At 47.9% G+C, this 17,500-nt stretch overlaps 2 protein-coding genes across 2 annotated transcripts in view; both read left to right on the top strand.

Annotated features, from left to right (window-relative positions):
* LOC123756005 (rho GTPase-activating protein 45) overlaps positions 1-17,500 on the top strand; it is a 975,988-nt gene that overhangs the window by 179,173 nt on the left and 779,315 nt on the right. The window lies entirely within an intron of this gene.
* On the top strand, positions 6,783-10,157 carry LOC138350070 (mediator of RNA polymerase II transcription subunit 12-like). The gene has a single exon (XM_069300352.1). It carries the CDS (start codon positions 6,783-6,785, stop codon positions 10,155-10,157), a length of 3,375 nt encoding a protein of 1,124 aa, XP_069156453.1.

Here is a 17,500-nt window from a genome sequence, read left to right as displayed (position 1 = left end):
ATAAGTGAGAGAATTTTGTCTATTAGCACAGTTTTCGGCGTGAAGGCATTGAGTAGATCTAGACAACACATGAAGTTTCAAGCTAAACTTTCTAATATGCTACACTCACCTGAGGTCTATAGAAGAAGAACGAAATCTGATTATGTATTTTGGTTCTACAAGGTAGCCAACTCCATCAAAATATTAAATATGTACCCAACTCAATTAATGATTAATCAACCAATTACTCCATGGGATAACTGGGATCTATCAGTTGATTTTGTAAATGCGCCCAAGAAAGATAGTATGCACACTACATTATTAAAACAGTTAACACTGAAAAGCATCACTGAGAGTACTCAGAGCATGGGTAACGATGTGTATCAGTGCTATACCGACGGCTCTGTAGAAGAAGGTGGACGATGTACCGGATGTGCATGTAACATATTTGAACAATCTTCTCTCGTACATACAGCAATGAAGCGCGTCAATGACTGGGCAAGTACAACTCAAACCGAACTTGCAGGCATATACCTTGCCACTGAATTTTTAAAAGACAAAGGCAGTGGACTTATGTACTCGCAGAGTGCACTCGCTTATGTGACTCGCAGAGTGCACTCCTGGCATTGAACGCACATAGTAGTGACACCCAGAAACTAGTCAGTGATATTCGAATGAATGTTTTAGCTGCTAAAGAAAACAGATTTGAAATCAAATTCCTATGGATACCATCACATGTTGGCATCTCAAGGCATGACACTGTTGATATGCTTGCAAAGACAGCCTGCAGAAAACCAGTGGTAGAAATTGATATGGGGTGTTTCATTAAGTGACAAAGAGAATACTTAAACAAATATCTAATGAAGATCTCACCGACCTAACAAATTCACAAAGACCTGAAAGTTGTAGCATTAAATATTATGATAGATATCGTGAGGAGACATTCACATATGGGACTAATAGAACAAGAACCCGGCAATGTGATGTTATAGTGGCCAGAATACGCCTGGGATATAGACGTATCTGGCAGCTTTCTCAAAACCCAAATGTCGAGTACACAGTGTGTCAACTTTGTGAAAGAGAAAACATGCACTCTCTTGAACATTATATTGTAGAATGTCCCATACTGACTGACTTTCGCCCTCCTAGGCTAAGATATGCTGAACTCTGTAATTACTATGTGAGTACTGGAACACTTGATGATATATTGGACTTGTATCCAAGATTAACCATGTAATGTATCAATTATACAATGTATGTATGTATGTTATGTAACTATATAACCTGAGCTTGTAAAAGCACCTTAATCACCTTCAGTGATTAAGTGCTTAATTGCACACTAGTTTCTCTATCACCTATCTTACCCTGTCAGAGTAAAAGAGACAAATGTATGTGAATGCATATGTGTGTATATATGTATATGGGTATATGAACGTATATGTGTGTGTGTATGTATACGTATGTGTATAAAGTATATATGGAAGCTGATCAGAATTACATTTCACCTTTGTAAATGCACTTTAATGACACTATGTAAGACACATCGAACACTTTATGTAGGGCATACGTAAATCTGTGTATCTATGTATTTACGTATGTAGGTTAGCTTAGCATTTTAAAAGCACCGAATCACCTTCTGTGGTTGATTGTTCAATAAACCCTTGAACTATATGTTTAACACATCTCTAACCCTGTCCATGGAGGACAGAAGAAAATGTATATATGCTGGTTAGCATTGTAAATGTGTGGCCACGTCTGTGGTAGAAAATAATAAAAAAAACTCTTTTTCTTCCCCCCCCCCTCTCTCCCTCCGTCCCCCTTCCTCTTTCTCTCTCCTTCTCCCTCCTTCTCTCCCTCCCCTCAGAAACTCGCAAGACATGATGATCTCTCGTGTTTCAGTAAGTATCAGTAAGACTGCAAGTCTTTCAGTGAGTGAAAGTATCACTTTCAGCTGATAACAAATGACCAACCTGGAAATACGGCCACAAGTACAGTGTGATCGTCGTATTTTGACGCCCGAGTTTCTCCGTTGGTGTGAATTCTTCGACCATTATGAAGACAGTACCAGAGGCGTCCTTGTGGGGCGGCGGCACGCGGCGTGCTGGCCATCTTGGGGAGGGTGTTTACTCCTCTACGCGTCCTTGCCTACACATTATAATGGGTTCTTGCCCCTCATGCTTACCATATATTATTTTCAAATTTTATTTATAGTTGGCTTCAATTGCCTCCTTTTCAAGGTTGATCCATTTGTTTACTATTAATATATAATGTCTCCACACATCACTATGAGTTATTTGTCTAATTTCCTCCCATGTTCCTGCCATTGTTAATGTTGAATATTTCTTTGTTGGTTGTGTCAGCGGTGTGAGACTGACGCAAGTTGTCCCGTGTGTCTTGAGGTATAGTCACTCACTTGGCCTTCCTTACTGCCCATACCTCTTGGTTCCCAGACCAGGATCACCATCACACAGCTCCCACCTCTCCCATCATGGCAGTTTACTTCACATTTACTAAATAGTTTACAAGGTGTAATTGGCTACAAGGCGTCCATCACAATAACAACCTTGGGTTGAGGGCATCTTAGTGCCCAGCGGCTGGTAGACAAGCAGCTGTAGTCTAAGGCGCCGTGATCAATGTGAGAGGTGCACATCTAACACGTTAATACATAATTACTTTGTAAATCCTGGCCAAGTGTTGAAGCAAATCTGTCAGCGTTCTCGAGCTGTGTGTATTGTGTACTTTTTTTTTTTTTTTTTTTTTTTTTTTGAGATATATACAAGAGTTGTTACATTCTTGTACAGCCACTAGTACGTGTAGCGTTTCGGGCAAGTCCTTAATCCTATGGTCCCTGGAATACGATCCCCCGCCGCGAAGAATCGTTTTTTCATCCAAGTACACATTTTACTGTTGCGTTAAACAGAGGCTATAGTTAAGGAATTGCGCCCAGTAAATCCTCCCCGGCCAGGATACGAACCCATGACATAGCGCTCGCGGAACTCCAGGCGAGTGTCTTACCACTACACCACGGAGACTGCAAGACTACTTATAGTTGAGGTCAGTCTCCTCAGAGGAGAGTACTTGTAGTGAGTGAGTGAGTGGTGGGAGCCACGAGTGTCTGCTGATGGATCACCACACTCTTCCTTGTGCTCATCTTTTAGAAAGTTAACGGTCCCGCTAGTATAGTCGGATTCGTTATCGACTCACAAAACAAAAGTTCCTGATTCGAATCCCGGGCGGGACAGAAATGATTAGGCGCATTTCCTATCACCTAATGCATCTGTTCACCTAGCATTAAACAGGTACTCAGGAGTTAGCGTGTTGTGGGGGTTGCATCCTGGACGTGGTCAATAATTTGACGTTGATGGGGGATCTTGATATAAGCCTAACGTGTATGAATACACTCTGGCTGCCTGTCCCCCTACACAATGATCTGCTATTATTAAAGTTGACTTTTGTATTTGTGTATTTGAACAGGAATTTTTTTTACTCGCAGCATAAATGTAAAACCTAACTTACCGTAACTTTTCCTAGCAAACCCAGTCCAGTTAAACGCTATCTGAGGCCTACTATAGTTCATATATGTGCTATACTAGACCTGAGTATATCTAAGTTTGTAGGCGAGGTTAGGTTAAGTTAGGTCTTACCGTAACCAGAGTGGTGTAGTTAGGTCTTACCGTAACCAGAGTGGTGTAGTTAGGTCTTACCGTAACCAGAGTGGTGTAGTTAGGTCTTACTGTAACCAGAGTGGTGTAGTTAGGTCTTACCGTAACCAGAGTGGTGTAGTTAGGTCTTACTGTAACCAGAGTGGTGTAGTTAGGTCTTACTGTAACCAGAGTGGTGTAGTTAGGTATTACTGTAACCAGAGTGGTGTAGTTAGGTCTTACCGTAACCAGAGTGGTGTAGTTAGGTCTTACTGTAACCAGAGTGGTGTAGTTAGGTCTTACCGTAACCAGAGTGGTGTAGTTAGGTCTTACCGTAACCAGAGTGGTGTAGTTAGGTGTTACCGTAACCAGAGTGGTGTAGTTAGGTCTTACCGTAACCAGAGTGGTGTAGTTAGGTCTTACCGTAACCAGAGTGGTGTAGTTAGGTCTTACCGTAACCAGAGTGGTGTAGTTAGGTCTTACCGTAACCAGAGTGGTGTACTGGCGGCCATCATACTGGTACTGGCCACCAAGGAGCTACTGTAAGTACCTGAATTTCAGTGATGCAACAATTTACAGACTTCCTGGAGGTCACAATGGTGGTGGCTTTCAGGTATGTCGCTGATGTTATTGTGTTAATGTGTGCCTCTGGTGACTCGCTTGCTGTCTACACCTGACCCTGACTCAAGCAGCTGTGTCCCCTCCCAGGGTGTAGTTGTCCCTCCCAGGGTGTAGTTGTCCCTCCCAGGGTGTAGTTGTCCCTCCCAGGGTGTAGTTGTCCCTCCCAGGGTGTAGTCGTCCCTCCCAGGGTGTAGTTGTCCCTCCCAGGGTGTAGTTGTCCCTCCCAGGGTGTAGTTGTCCCTCCCAGGGTGTAGTCATCCCTCCCAGGGTGTAGTTGTCCCTCCCAGGGTGTAGTTGTCCCTCCCAGGGTGTAGTTGTCCCTCCCAGGGTGTAGTCATCCCTCCCAGGGTGTAGTTGTCCCGCCCAGGGTGTAGTTGTCCCTCCCAGGGTGTAGTTGTCCCTCCCAGGGTGTAGTCATCCCTCCCAGGGTGTAGTTGTCCCGCCCAGGGTGTAGTTGTCCCTCCCAGGGTGTAGTCGTCCCTCCCAGGGTGTAGTTGTCCCTCCCAGGGTGTAGTCGTCCCTCCCAGGGTGTAGTCGTCCCTCCCAGGGTGTAGTCGTCCCTCCCAGGGTGTAGTTGTCCCTCCCAGGGTGTAGTTGTCCCTCCCAGGGTTTAGTCATCCCTCCCAGGGTGTAGTCATCCCTCCCAGGTTGTAGTCGTCCCTCCCAGGGTGTAGTCGTCCCTCCCAGGTTGTAGTCGTCCCTCCCAGGGTGTAGTCGTCCCTCCCAGGGTGTAGTCATCCCTCCCAGGTTGTAGTCGTCCCTCCCAGGGTTTAGTCGTCCCTCCCAGGGTGTAGTCATCCCTCCCAGGTTGTAGTCGTCCCTCCCAGGGTGTAGTCGTCCCTCCCAGGGTGTAGTCGTCCCTCCCAGGGTGTAGTCGTCCCTCCCAGGGTGTAGTCTTCCCTCCCAGGGTGTAGTCGTCCCTCCCAGGGTGTAGTCGTCCCTCCCAGGGTGTAGTCGTCCCTCCCAGGGTGTAGTCATCCCTCCCAGGGTGTAGTCATCCCTCCCAGGGTGTAGTCTTCCCTCCCAGGGTGTAGTCTTCCCTCCCAGGGTGTAGTCATCCCTCCCTGGGTGTAGTCGTCCCTCCCAGGGTGTAGTCGTCCCTCCCAGGGTGTAGTCATCCCTCCCAGGGTGTAGTCTTCCCTCCCAGGGTGTAGTCTTCCCTCCCAGGGTGTAGTCATCCCTCCCTGGGTGTAGTCGTCCCTCCCAGGGTGTAGTCGTCCCTCCCAGGGTGTAGTCTTCCCTCCCAGGGTGTAGTCGTCCCTCCCAGGGTGTAGTCTTCCCTCCCAGGGTATAGTCGTCCCTCCCAGGGTGTAGTCTTCCCTCCCAGGGTGTAGTCGTCCCTCCCAGGGTGTAGTCATCCCTCCCAGGGTGTAGTCGTCCCTCCCAGGGTGTAGTCGTCCCTCCCAGGGTGTAGTCGTCCCTCCCAGGGTGTAGTCTTCCCTCCCAGGGTGTAGTCGTCCCTCCCAGGGTGTAGTCTTCCCTCCCAGGGTGTAGTCGTCCCTCCCAGGGTGTAGTCGTCCCTCCCAGGGTGTAGTCTTCCCTCCCAGGGTGTAGTCTTCCCTCCCAGGGTGTAGTCGTCCCTCCCAGGGTGTAGTCGTCCCTCCCAGGGTGTAGTCTTCCCTCCCAGGGTGTAGTCTTCCCTCCCAGGGTGTAGTCGTCCCTCCCAGGGTGTAGTCTTCCCTCCCAGGGTGTAGTCGTCCCTCCCAGGGTGTAGTCGTCCCTCCCAGGGTGTAGTCTTCCCTCCCAGGGTGTAGTCTTCCCTCCCAGGGTGTAGTCGTCCCTCCCAGGGTGTAGTCTTCCCTCCCAGGGTGTAGTCTTCCCTCCCAGGGTGTAGTCGTCCCTCCCAGGGTGTAGTCGTCCCTCCCAGAGTGTAGTCGTCCCTCCCAGGGTGTAGTCTTCCTAAGGTATCCACCTCACACCTTTACACTTGGACTAGTATCAAGTAGTATTGCTTTCCTTTAGTAAACCATCTCTCTAGTCCACCCAGACCTGTGTTTTTGGAGCATCTCCAATACTTCTTTTTATTCATTCAGTTCTTTTGCCTCGTGCACACTGTGAGGAAGGGTCGTAGTTCCTGGGTAGAGTCCGGTACAGACATGAGAAGCAGAGTCACACTGTGAGGAAGGGTCGTAGTTCCTGGGTAGAGTCCGGTACAGACATGAGAAGTAGAGTGACGCCTCCCTCTGGGGGCCTCACTAGGTACTAGCAAAAATTTTGATCTCCCGAACCTCGATAATTTTGTGCCTATTCTCACGTTCTTCGCTACTGTGTATAGAAGCATCCTGTGGGTCGAATTACTGACCTCGCCCAGAGTGCATCCTAACAACACTCCTTGGTACCTACTTAATGCTAGGTGGACAGGGGCATTAGGTGATAGGTGATGAGCTCAACCATTTCTGTCCCGCCCAGCATTCGAACCCAAAATTGTCGATTATTAGTCGAGAACGAACCCGACTGTACTACAGAGACCCTCAGATTACATACACAAATGGAACAGTATTTAACCCACTAACAGCGTGCAGTGTATTTTAGCATACCATTATGCCTGTGTTTGGGAAGCTGCGTGAGATATGCGCGGGAACACAACAACAGCAGGGAGAGATATGCGCGGGAACACAACAACAGCAGGGAGAGAAATGCGCGGGAACACAACAACAGCAGGAAGAGATATGCGCGGGAACACACCAACAGCAGGGAGAGATATGCGCGGGAACACAACAACAGCAGGGAGAGATATGCGCGGGAACACAACAACAGCAGGGAGAGATATGCGCGGGAACACAACAACAGCAGGGAGAGATATGCGCGGGAACACAACAACAGCAGGGTGAGATATGCGCGGGAACACAACAACAGCAGGGAGAGATATGCGCGGGAACACAACAACAGCAGGGTGAGATATGCGCGGGAACACAACAACAGCAGCGTGAGATATGCGCGGGAACACAACAACAGCAGCGTGAGATATGCGCGGGAACACAACAACAGCAGGGAGAGATATGCGCGGGAACACAACAACAGCAGGGAGAGATATGCGCGGGAACACAACAACAGCAGCGTGAGATATGCGCGGGAACACAACAACAGCAGGGAGAGATATGCGCGGGAACACAACAACAGCAGGGAGAGATATGCGCGGGAACACAACAACAGCAGGGAGAGATATGCGCGGGAACACAACAACAGCAGGGAGAGATATGCGCGGGAACACAACAACAGCAGCGTGAGGTATGCGCGGGAACACAACAACAGCAGCGTGAGATATGCGCGGGAACACAACAACAGCAGGGAGAGATATGCGCGGGAACACAACAACAGCAGCGTGAGGTATGCGCGGGAACACAACAACAGCAGCGTGAGATATGCGCGGGAACACAACAACAGCAGGGAGAGATATGCGCGGGAACACACCAACAGCAGGGAGAGATATGCGCGGGAACACAACAACAGCAGCGTGAGGTATGCGCGGGAACACAACAACAGCAGCGTGAGATATGCGCGGGAACACAACAACAGCAGGGAGAGATATGCGCGGGAACACAACAACAGCAGCGTGAGATATGCGCGGGAACACAACAACAGCAGGGAGAGATATGCGCGGGAACACACCAACAGCAGGGAGAGATATGCGCGGGAACACAACAACAGCAGGGAGAGATATGCGCGGGAACACAACAACAGCAGGGAGAGATATGCGCGGGAACACAACAACAGCAGGGAGAGATATGCGCGGGAACACAACAACAGCAGGGAGAGATATGCGCGGGAACACAACAACAGCAGCGTGAGATATGCGCGGGAACACAACAACAGCAGGGAGAGATATGCGCGGGAACACAACAACAGCAGGGAGAGATATGCGCGGGAACACAACAACAGCAGGGTGAGATATGCGCGGGAACACAACAACAGCAGGGAGAGATATGCGCGGGAACACAACAACAGCAGGGTGAGATATGCGCGGGAACACAACAACAGCAGCGTGAGATATGCGCGGGAACACAACAACAGCAGCGTGAGATATGCGCGGGAACACAACAACAGCAGGGAGAGATATGCGCGGGAACACAACAACAGCAGGGAGAGATATGCGCGGGAACACAACAACAGCAGGGAGAGATATGCGCGGGAACACAACAACAGCAGGGAGAGATATGCGCGGGAACACAACAACAGCAGCGTGAGGTATGCGCGGGAACACAACAACAGCAGCGTGAGATATGCGCGGGAACACAACAACAGCAGGGAGAGATATGCGCGGGAACACAACAACAGCAGCGTGAGGTATGCGCGGGAACACAACAACAGCAGCGTGAGATATGCGCGGGAACACAACAACAGCAGGGAGAGATATGCGCGGGAACACAACAACAGCAGGGAGAGATATGCGCGGGAACACAACAACAGCAGGGAGAGATATGCGCGGGAACACAACAACAGCAGGGAGAGATACGCGCGGGAACACACCAACAGCAGGGAGAGATATGCGCGGGAACACAACAACAGCAGGGAGAGATATGCGCGGGAACACAACAACAGCAGGGAGAGATATGCGCGGGAACACACCAACAGCAGGGAGAGATATGCGCGGGAACACAACAACAGCAGGGAGAGATATGTGCGGGAACACAACAACAGCAGGGAGAGATATGCGCGGGAACACAACAACAGCAGGGAGAGATATGCGCGGGAACACAACAGCAGCGTGAGATATGCGCGGGAACACACCAACAGCAGGGAGAGATATGCGCGGGAACACAACAACAGCAGGGAGAGATATGCGCTGGAACACAACAACAGCAGCGTGAGATATGCGCTGGAACACAACAACAGCAGCGTGAGATATGCGCGGGAACACAACAACAGCAGGGAGAGATATGCGCGGGAACACAACAACAGCAGGGAGAGATATGCGCGGGAACACAACAACAGCAGGGAGAGATATGCGCGGGAACACAACAACAGCAGCGTGAGATATGCGTGGGAACACAACAACAGCAGGGAGAGATATGCGCGGGAACACAACAACAGCAGGGAGAGATATGTGCGGGAACACAACAACAGCAGGGAGAGATATGCGCGGGAACACAACAACAGCAGGGAGAGATATGCGCGGGAACACACCAACAGCAGCGTGAGATATGCGCGGGAACACACCAACAGCAGGGAGAGATATGCGCGGGAACACAACAACAGCAGGGAGAGATATGCGCGGGAACACACCAACAGCAGCGTGAGATATGCGCGGGAACACACCAACAGCAGCGTGAGATATGCGCGGGAACACACCAACAGCAGGGAGAGATATGCGCGGGAACACAACAACAGCAGGGAGAGATATGCGCGGGAACACACCAACAGCAGCGTGAGATATGCGCGGGAACACACCAACAGCAGGGAGAGATATGCGCGGGAACACAACAACAGCAGGGAGAGATATGCGCGGGAACACACCAACAGCAGCGTGAGATATGCGCGGGAACACACCAACAGCAGCGTGAGATATGCGCGGGAACACACCAACAGCAGCGTGAGATATGCGCTGGAACACAACAACAGCAGGGAGAGATATGCGCGGGAACACACCAACAGCAGCGTGAGATATGCGCGGGAACACACCAACAGCAGCGTGAGATATGCGCGGGAACACACCAACAGCAGGGAGAGATATGCGCTGGAACACAACAACAGCAGGGAGAGATATGCGCGGGAACACACCAACAGCAGCGTGAGATATGCGCGGGAACACAACAACAGCAGCGTGAGATATGCGCGGGAACACACCAACAGCAGGGAGAGATATGCGCTGGAACACAACAACAGCAGCTTAATGTGGTTAAAGTAGATTACGTTTACAATGTTATTGTTTGGCACGCTCGGTGTTATATTAAATTGTTCAGATTCAAAACAAAATGACCAAAATGGTCACATTAGTTTAACAAACATGAAGATGGTTGGTGTTTGAGGGGTATTGTAATTAGAAACAGTTAGGGAACAACTAGTTTGTGGTGAGTACTTACGGATGGAGAGATTGAGAAGTTACATCACTACTCAAGCAGGTGTGAGTGAGAGGGGGAGGGGTGAGTGAGGGTGAGTGAGCAGCAAGATGCACTGAGCATAGAATTTGCTTAATTCAGAACTCATGGACCGCAGCGCTAGATAACGGAAGCCTCTCATCAATGAGTGACAAAGTTTTCGACGGAGCCGCAGCTCGCTGCTTCACACTTGCTAATGTGGAAACTTTAATACACTGTATATAGCGAGGCTTCGTCCTGAAGAGAACCAGATAGACAGATGGTGCTTCCTTCCCACAGTGCACTGGGGAGGCAGTGAAGGCCAGAGGTTCAAGAACCCGAGGGTAGATACTAAACCATGAACCTGGAGACATGGATTGACAGACAGATGTGAACCTTATCAGTAATGTTGCACTGGCTTCACACTACACTTTCATTAAGAGAACAACACTAAAGTGTATATAAGTTCCTTTCGCTCTACCGGACTGACGAAACACAAGGCTTTCGTAGGTGTTGATTAACCGAAAAAATTTACTTGAGATTATGGCCATTCACAGTGAGTTAAATATTTGTAGAAATAGTGTATGTCAGGTTGGAGAGTTAACGAGTTACGGTAACCAGAGACTACCGCAAAGTTTACTTCTGCTGCTCATGTAGACTTGACTAAATGTAAACTCTGCCAGCATAACTATTCGCATACTTTGCGTCATTATATAATGGCATGTGAAAAAAATCGCGGAATCCAGAGATAACACCATCAATGGTGTCCAAGAAATATGTAAGTACTTCATTCATAATAATGTACTGCCAGGAATCTTAGCCAAGTATCCAAAGATTTCTTCTTCATGTTTCATTGAATATCAGTGCATATTCTGTATTGATTTCTTCTTGTTTAGGGCTTCTATCCCTCTGACTAGTGTTCTGGCATCTTGGTCTGCTTGGAAGAGGAGTTCTCCAAAGGTCATCTTCGTTCGAGGTGAAGAAAAAGAAATAAATAACTGTAGAATGTATTACACTTATTATCAAATTTACATAATGTTTCGAACCTACATGGTTCATTCTCAAGTGATAAGAAAATACGTTGTTGTTGTTGTTATAGATTCAGCTACTTGGAACAAGTTCCAAGTAGCACGGGCTATGGTGAGCCCGTAGTGAACTTACTACCTGGCAAAGGAGCGGTGCCGTCGATAAGAAAATACAATGCGTGTTAGAGTTATATCAGTAAGGGGTCAGGTGAAGGCAAGTAGATCTAAACAAATCAGACAAGAATAAAGGAAAAGGTAAGGCGTAAAAGAAAAAAGGCGAAAATAGGGGATGAAGCACATACAAAGATTATTCAGGTGTAGTGGGCGTGACATGTTGAGCAGTGTCTTCTCTGTTGGCATCTTCATGTTCAGGTCTTGTTCTTACTCTCATGGTGGGTAGAGTAAATAGTTCCCTGATTTGGGTATTCACGGTAGGTTGTTCTATTTTTATGTGGATTGCTTCAAGAATTTGTCACCTTACATCTTTAGTTTTGTCTATTATGCAAGTGTTTTTATTTAACATTTCTCTTGTCAGGGTGATGTCATGGGCTTGTCTCATGTGATTCCTGGGGGCACCGGATTGAAGATGGCATGTCAAACGCCTCGTCAGCTTGGTCGACGTCATACCTATGTACTTAAATTGAAGGTTACATCCTTCGTAGGGGCAAGTGTACATGTATACAACACTTGACTGCTGTAGAGGGTTCTCTGGCTTCGGGCTGTTCTTAATAAGGAGGTCGGTAGTCTGCCCAATACTGTCACTATGGCTGTGTCCACTCACAGGATGAGTGGCGCTGCCCAATACTGTCACTATGGCTGTGTCCACTCACAGGATGAGTGGCGCTGCCCAATACTGTCACTATGGCGGTGTGTCCACTCACAGGATGAGTGGCGCTGCCCAATACTGTCACTATGGCGGTGTGTCCACTCACAGGATGAGTGACGCTGCCCAATACTGTCACTATGGCGGTGTGTCCACTCACAGGATGGGTGGCGCTGCCCAATACTGTCACTATGGCGGTGTGTCCACTCACAGGATGAGTGACGCTGCCCAATACTGTCACTATGGCGGTGTGTTCACTCACAGGATGGGTGGCGCTGCCCAATACTGTCACTATGGCGGTGTGTCCACTCACAGGATGAGTGACGCTGCCCAATACTGTCACTATGGCGGTGTGTCCACTCACAGGATGGGTGGCGCTGCCCAATACTGTCACTATCTCGGTGTGTCCACTCACAGGATGAGTGACGCTGCCCAATACTGTCACTATGGCGGTGTGTCCACTCACAGGATGAGTGGCGCTGCCCAATACTGTCACTATGGCGGTGTGTCCACTCACAGGATGAGTGACGCTGCCCAATACTGTCACTATGGCGGTGTGTCCACTCACAGGATGGGTGACGCTGCCCAATACTGTCACTATGGCGGTGTGTCCACTCACAGGATGAGTGACGCTACCCAATACTGTCACTATGGCGGTGTGTCTACTTACAGGATGGGTGACGCTGCCCAATACTGTCACTATGGCAGTGTGTCCACTCACAGGATGGGTGACGCTGCCCAATACTGTCACTATGGCGGTGTGTCCACTCACAGGATGGGTGACGCTGCCCAATACTATCACTATGGCGGTGTGTCTACTTACAGGATGGGTGACGCTGCCCAATACTATCACTATGGCAGTGTGTCCACTCACAGGATGGGTGACGCTGCCCAATACTATCACTATGGCGGTGTGTCCACTCACAGGATGGGTGACGCTGCCCAATACTATCACTATGGCAGTGTGTCCACTCACAGGATGGGTGACGCTGCCCAATACTATCACTATGGCAGTGTGTCCACTCACAGGATGGGTGACGCTGCCCAATAAACTCGCCCACGGAGCAAAATTAAATTAATCTAAAATTGAGGTACACACTTCCCTGCCCGACTCTTAAACCTTCCCAGGCACTGGAGGAAGCCACCACCTAAATGAATCCTCTTAATATCGAAGCTTAACATACTTCAATTAACTTAAGTAAGCCAAGTCGACCACACGTTGAACACCCCCTGGCGGCGAGGCGAGGAAGCTCGCGTCTCTGATGAAGACTAACACTGGCGCACAACACAACACTCACCAACTCCAAACCTTCCCTGGCGTAATGACTGATCACTGTCTAAGAGTTCAGTGTAGTATACTCTCGTCTCCATTACCTAGTATATACAACACCATATGCAGCTAAGATATATGGTGTCAGGTTCATATTCTAATTGTTAATTTATCCACTATACTGGTAGTTGCGTCGTTACTGTCACACACACACACACACACACACACACACACACACACACACACACACACACACACACACACACACACACAGTCCAGCATGGAGTCCATATCTAGTCAAGGATAAGACTAAACTGGAAAAGGTTCAAAGGTTTGCCACCAGACTAGTACCCGAGCTGAGAGGTATGAGCTACGAGGAGAGACTACGGGAATTAAACCTCACTTCGCTGGAAGACAGAAGAGTTAGGGGGGACATGATCACCACATTCAAGATTCTGAAGGGGATTGATAGGGTAGATAAAGACAGTCTATTTAACACAAGGGGAACACGCACAAGGGGACACAGGTGGAAACTGAGTGCCCAAATGAGCCACAGAGATATTAGAAAGAACTTTTTTAGTGTCAGAGTGGTTGACAAATGGAATGCACTAGGAAGTGATGTGGTGGAGGCTGACTCCATACACAGTTTCAAGTGTAGATATGACAGAGCCCGATAGGCTCATGAATCTGTACACCTGTTGATTGACGGTTGAGAGGCGGGACCAAAGAGCCAGAGCTCAACCCCCGCAAACACAACTAGGTGAGTACAACTAGGTGAGTACACACACACACACACACACACACACACACCCACACACACACACCCACACACACACACACACACACACACACACACACACACACACACACACACACACACACACACACACACACACACACACTAAAGACTCTCAGTAATTACATCAGGTGTGGTGTGACTACGCTAACAACAGAAGATTCCTAATGAAAACAACAAATTTTGCTAAGCATATCTTGGACGCCATAGGTGGTTCAGTGATGGCAGAGGTACCCGGACGCCATGGGAAACATGACGAATGTTGTGGTATTGTTATCATAGCACAATGGACAGGTGCTGACCTCCTAGCGGCGCGGGCAGCTGGTGCGGGCAGCTGGTCAGCAGAAACCAGAATCAAATAACTTGTGTCTCACATGTGGTTGTAACACCGTAAAGGTGTTTTGTTTAGTTATATTTAATATACATAGAGATACATGAGTCACAGACAAGATTTGAGAGGCGCCTGTCTGTCGGCCTGAAAGTCACACTTCTAGAGTGTTAATGACCACCAAGTGACCAAGGTCAAGTCGTGTGAAGTTGACCCTGTTTCTGCTAAGCTCATAACTGCAGGCGGCTACCCGGTGGTGTCCTTCAAACATGCCGCCAGTTTAAGGTGTGGCTTGGTAGATGGCCTGGGGCTATCTACTTGTGGGCGGAGTTAGCTACTTGTCCCCCAATAAATACCCATGGAACTGTACCTTCGGGAGAGAGGACAACAGAGACAGCACATCAGAGCAGGGCAGTAGACAAGCCGATAAGATAGGCTGTCAGCCGGACAGGGGGGGGGGGGGGTGACTCTGCCTGCCAACTGCAGACCATCGCCCCCTCTTTATTTAACTTAGGCTCAGTCCTCGGTGAGTTGAACATTAAGGTAACTTAGTCGTGTTTACAAGTGTTGTGTGATGATCAGGGGCAGGCAGCTGTAGTGGTCTCGTATTCTTGGGTAATGACTCACTTTGTATATTGATAGTGAACCTTCACTTTGATTGCTTGAATTATGATATTTATCATGATAAATATACTTGATGACTTTATTGAGAAATATATACTTGATTCACGTTACTGGTAATATGATTTTAATTGTTCCAAGATCTGGGATTTTTGGATACAATATGCGAACTTGAGCGTAGAGTACTCTTGAGTTAGCGACTAAAAGAATCTTGCCTGGAACATGAATGCAGCTGACACATGCTAATAACTTCTTTTAATACAGACAAGTTCAATTCCTTGTATATACTGACTAGAATGGATGGTGGCAGCACTTCTACTATCTACGTTTCTATTTCTACCTATCTACTCTTCTACCTCTACCACTACTTCCTATTCATCTCCGTACCCTCTCCCCCCCCCCTTTCCCTTGACGACCCTCCTTACTCCTCCCACCTACTCCTCCCTCCTCTCTACCTCCCTCACCCCAAACCCTCACTAATTACTTCATTATTCATCTCTTTCCTTTCGTTTCTCTTATACGTTTGTGGCAGTGAAATGTTCTAGAGTTTCTTTAGAGCTGCGGGTAGCTGATTAAGTTACGGCGCCTTGTGGGTGTAGCACCAAGGTAATCAAATACCTAGGTTACAAGGTGTTGAACTAGAGAGGTTGTGGTAGGAACTCGGGGGGAACTCTAGAATAGCTAACGGGGGGGAGGGGGTGGTATAATGGACAAAAAAAGAGCTGTTTCCTCCATCCTCGTTAGTCAACTGGGGGGGGGGGGGATAATGGACAAAAGAGTTTCTCCCCCCCCCCCAGTTACATGGTCAAGTTGTACCTGTAGTGCCCTAGTCAGTCGTATCCCAGCCATATGGTCCTTCGGTTCGATTCTAGTACACGACGCTACGTTTGGGCATGTTTCCTTTCACCTGAGGCCTGAGTTCACCTAGCAGTAAATAGGTACTTAGGAGTCAGGCAACTATTGTGAGTTGCATCTTGAGGAACGTCAGACCTAGAGAATGGTCAGGCTTCACTATAAGCCTAACGAGCTTATTTCCGAAAATGGGAAAGTGGCCTTCAAATGCACATTGTTGCGCCCTTACCCATGTGTGGACGCATCTGTCCGTCACAGCAGAGTGCGCGCGTGCATTTGTGCAACCCGTTCTCGCAAATTTAATAAGTCAATATTGACTTATTAAATATGTGCATAGGTGACATACTTAACATAATAGTTTCCCTTGAAAAGATTCATAGAAAACACCGACCTTACCTAACCTACTTAGTATGTTAAGATAAGCATCTTATTGCTTCGTAATTACAATTATTACCTAACCTATACGTATCATAGGTTAAGTAACAATTGCAATTACGAAGCTATAAGATGCTTATTTTAACATACTAAGTAGGTTAGGTAAGGTCGGTGTTTTCTATGAAGCTTTTCAAGGGAAACTATTATGTTTAGTATGTCACCTATGCACGCAACTAATAAGTCAATATTGACTTATTAAATTTGCGAGAACGGGTTGATTTGTGAGAAGCATGAGCAGTTCAGTGTATGACTTCAACAACGCTCTTCGTTATTCTCTTTCATACAAGAAATTTGTTGTCATGATTAAACATATATAAAACACAGAGAGAGAGAGAGAGAGAGAGAGAGAGAGAGAGAGAGAGAGAGAGAGAGAGAGAGAGAGAGAGAGAGAGAGATAATTAACCCTAGGCTTGAGACCATGCCAGACCAACACGGGTCAGCACTGCACTCAGTCAAGGTCGACCAAATGTGTCCCGTCTCCACTCTGGTCAACAACCAACTGTGACCTCTCCACTCTGGTCAACAACCAACTGTGACCTCTCCACTCTGGTCAACAACCAACTGTGACCTCTCCACTCTGGTCAACAACCAACTGTGACCTCTCCACTCTGGTCAACAACCAACTGTGACCTCTCCACTCTGGTCAACAACCAACTGTGACCTCTCCACTCTGGTCAACGGTAGCCACAGACCTTCCACCTCACATCAACTCGCCGATCTTACCAAAATTCGTCAGGTCAAATTAAGGAAGAACGGGCCAAGAATCACTGAAGATGTTATACAGAGAACAGATGTGTATCTTTATATGGAAAAAATCTGTGTTGGACCATAATATATTTACATTTATGACAGGAACGATTATAACTCACTAGAACAATTATAACTGTCACAAGAACAGTTCTAGGTGTGTCTTAAGCAATTATAACTTTGTATAATTACAAGTGTGACTAGAACAATTATAACTCCCTTGATCAATTATAAGCCACTAGAACAATTATAACTCAACTGAACAAATCATACTCCTTAAAACAATGATCAACTTCCTAGAACAATAATATGTTGCTAGAACAATTATAACTCTCCCTTAACAATATA

Source organism: Procambarus clarkii, chromosome 43 (assembly GCF_040958095.1).
Source record: "Procambarus clarkii isolate CNS0578487 chromosome 43, FALCON_Pclarkii_2.0, whole genome shotgun sequence".
Lineage (NCBI taxonomy): Eukaryota > Metazoa > Arthropoda > Malacostraca > Decapoda > Cambaridae > Procambarus > Procambarus clarkii.
This window is presented reverse-complemented; position numbering and strand designations above follow the sequence as displayed.

Excerpts from the sequence above, each read along its gene's own strand:
- LOC138350070 (XM_069300352.1), top strand. The coding sequence starts at position 6,783 with ATGCCTGTGTTTGGGAAGCTGCGTGAGATATGCGCGGGAACACAACAA.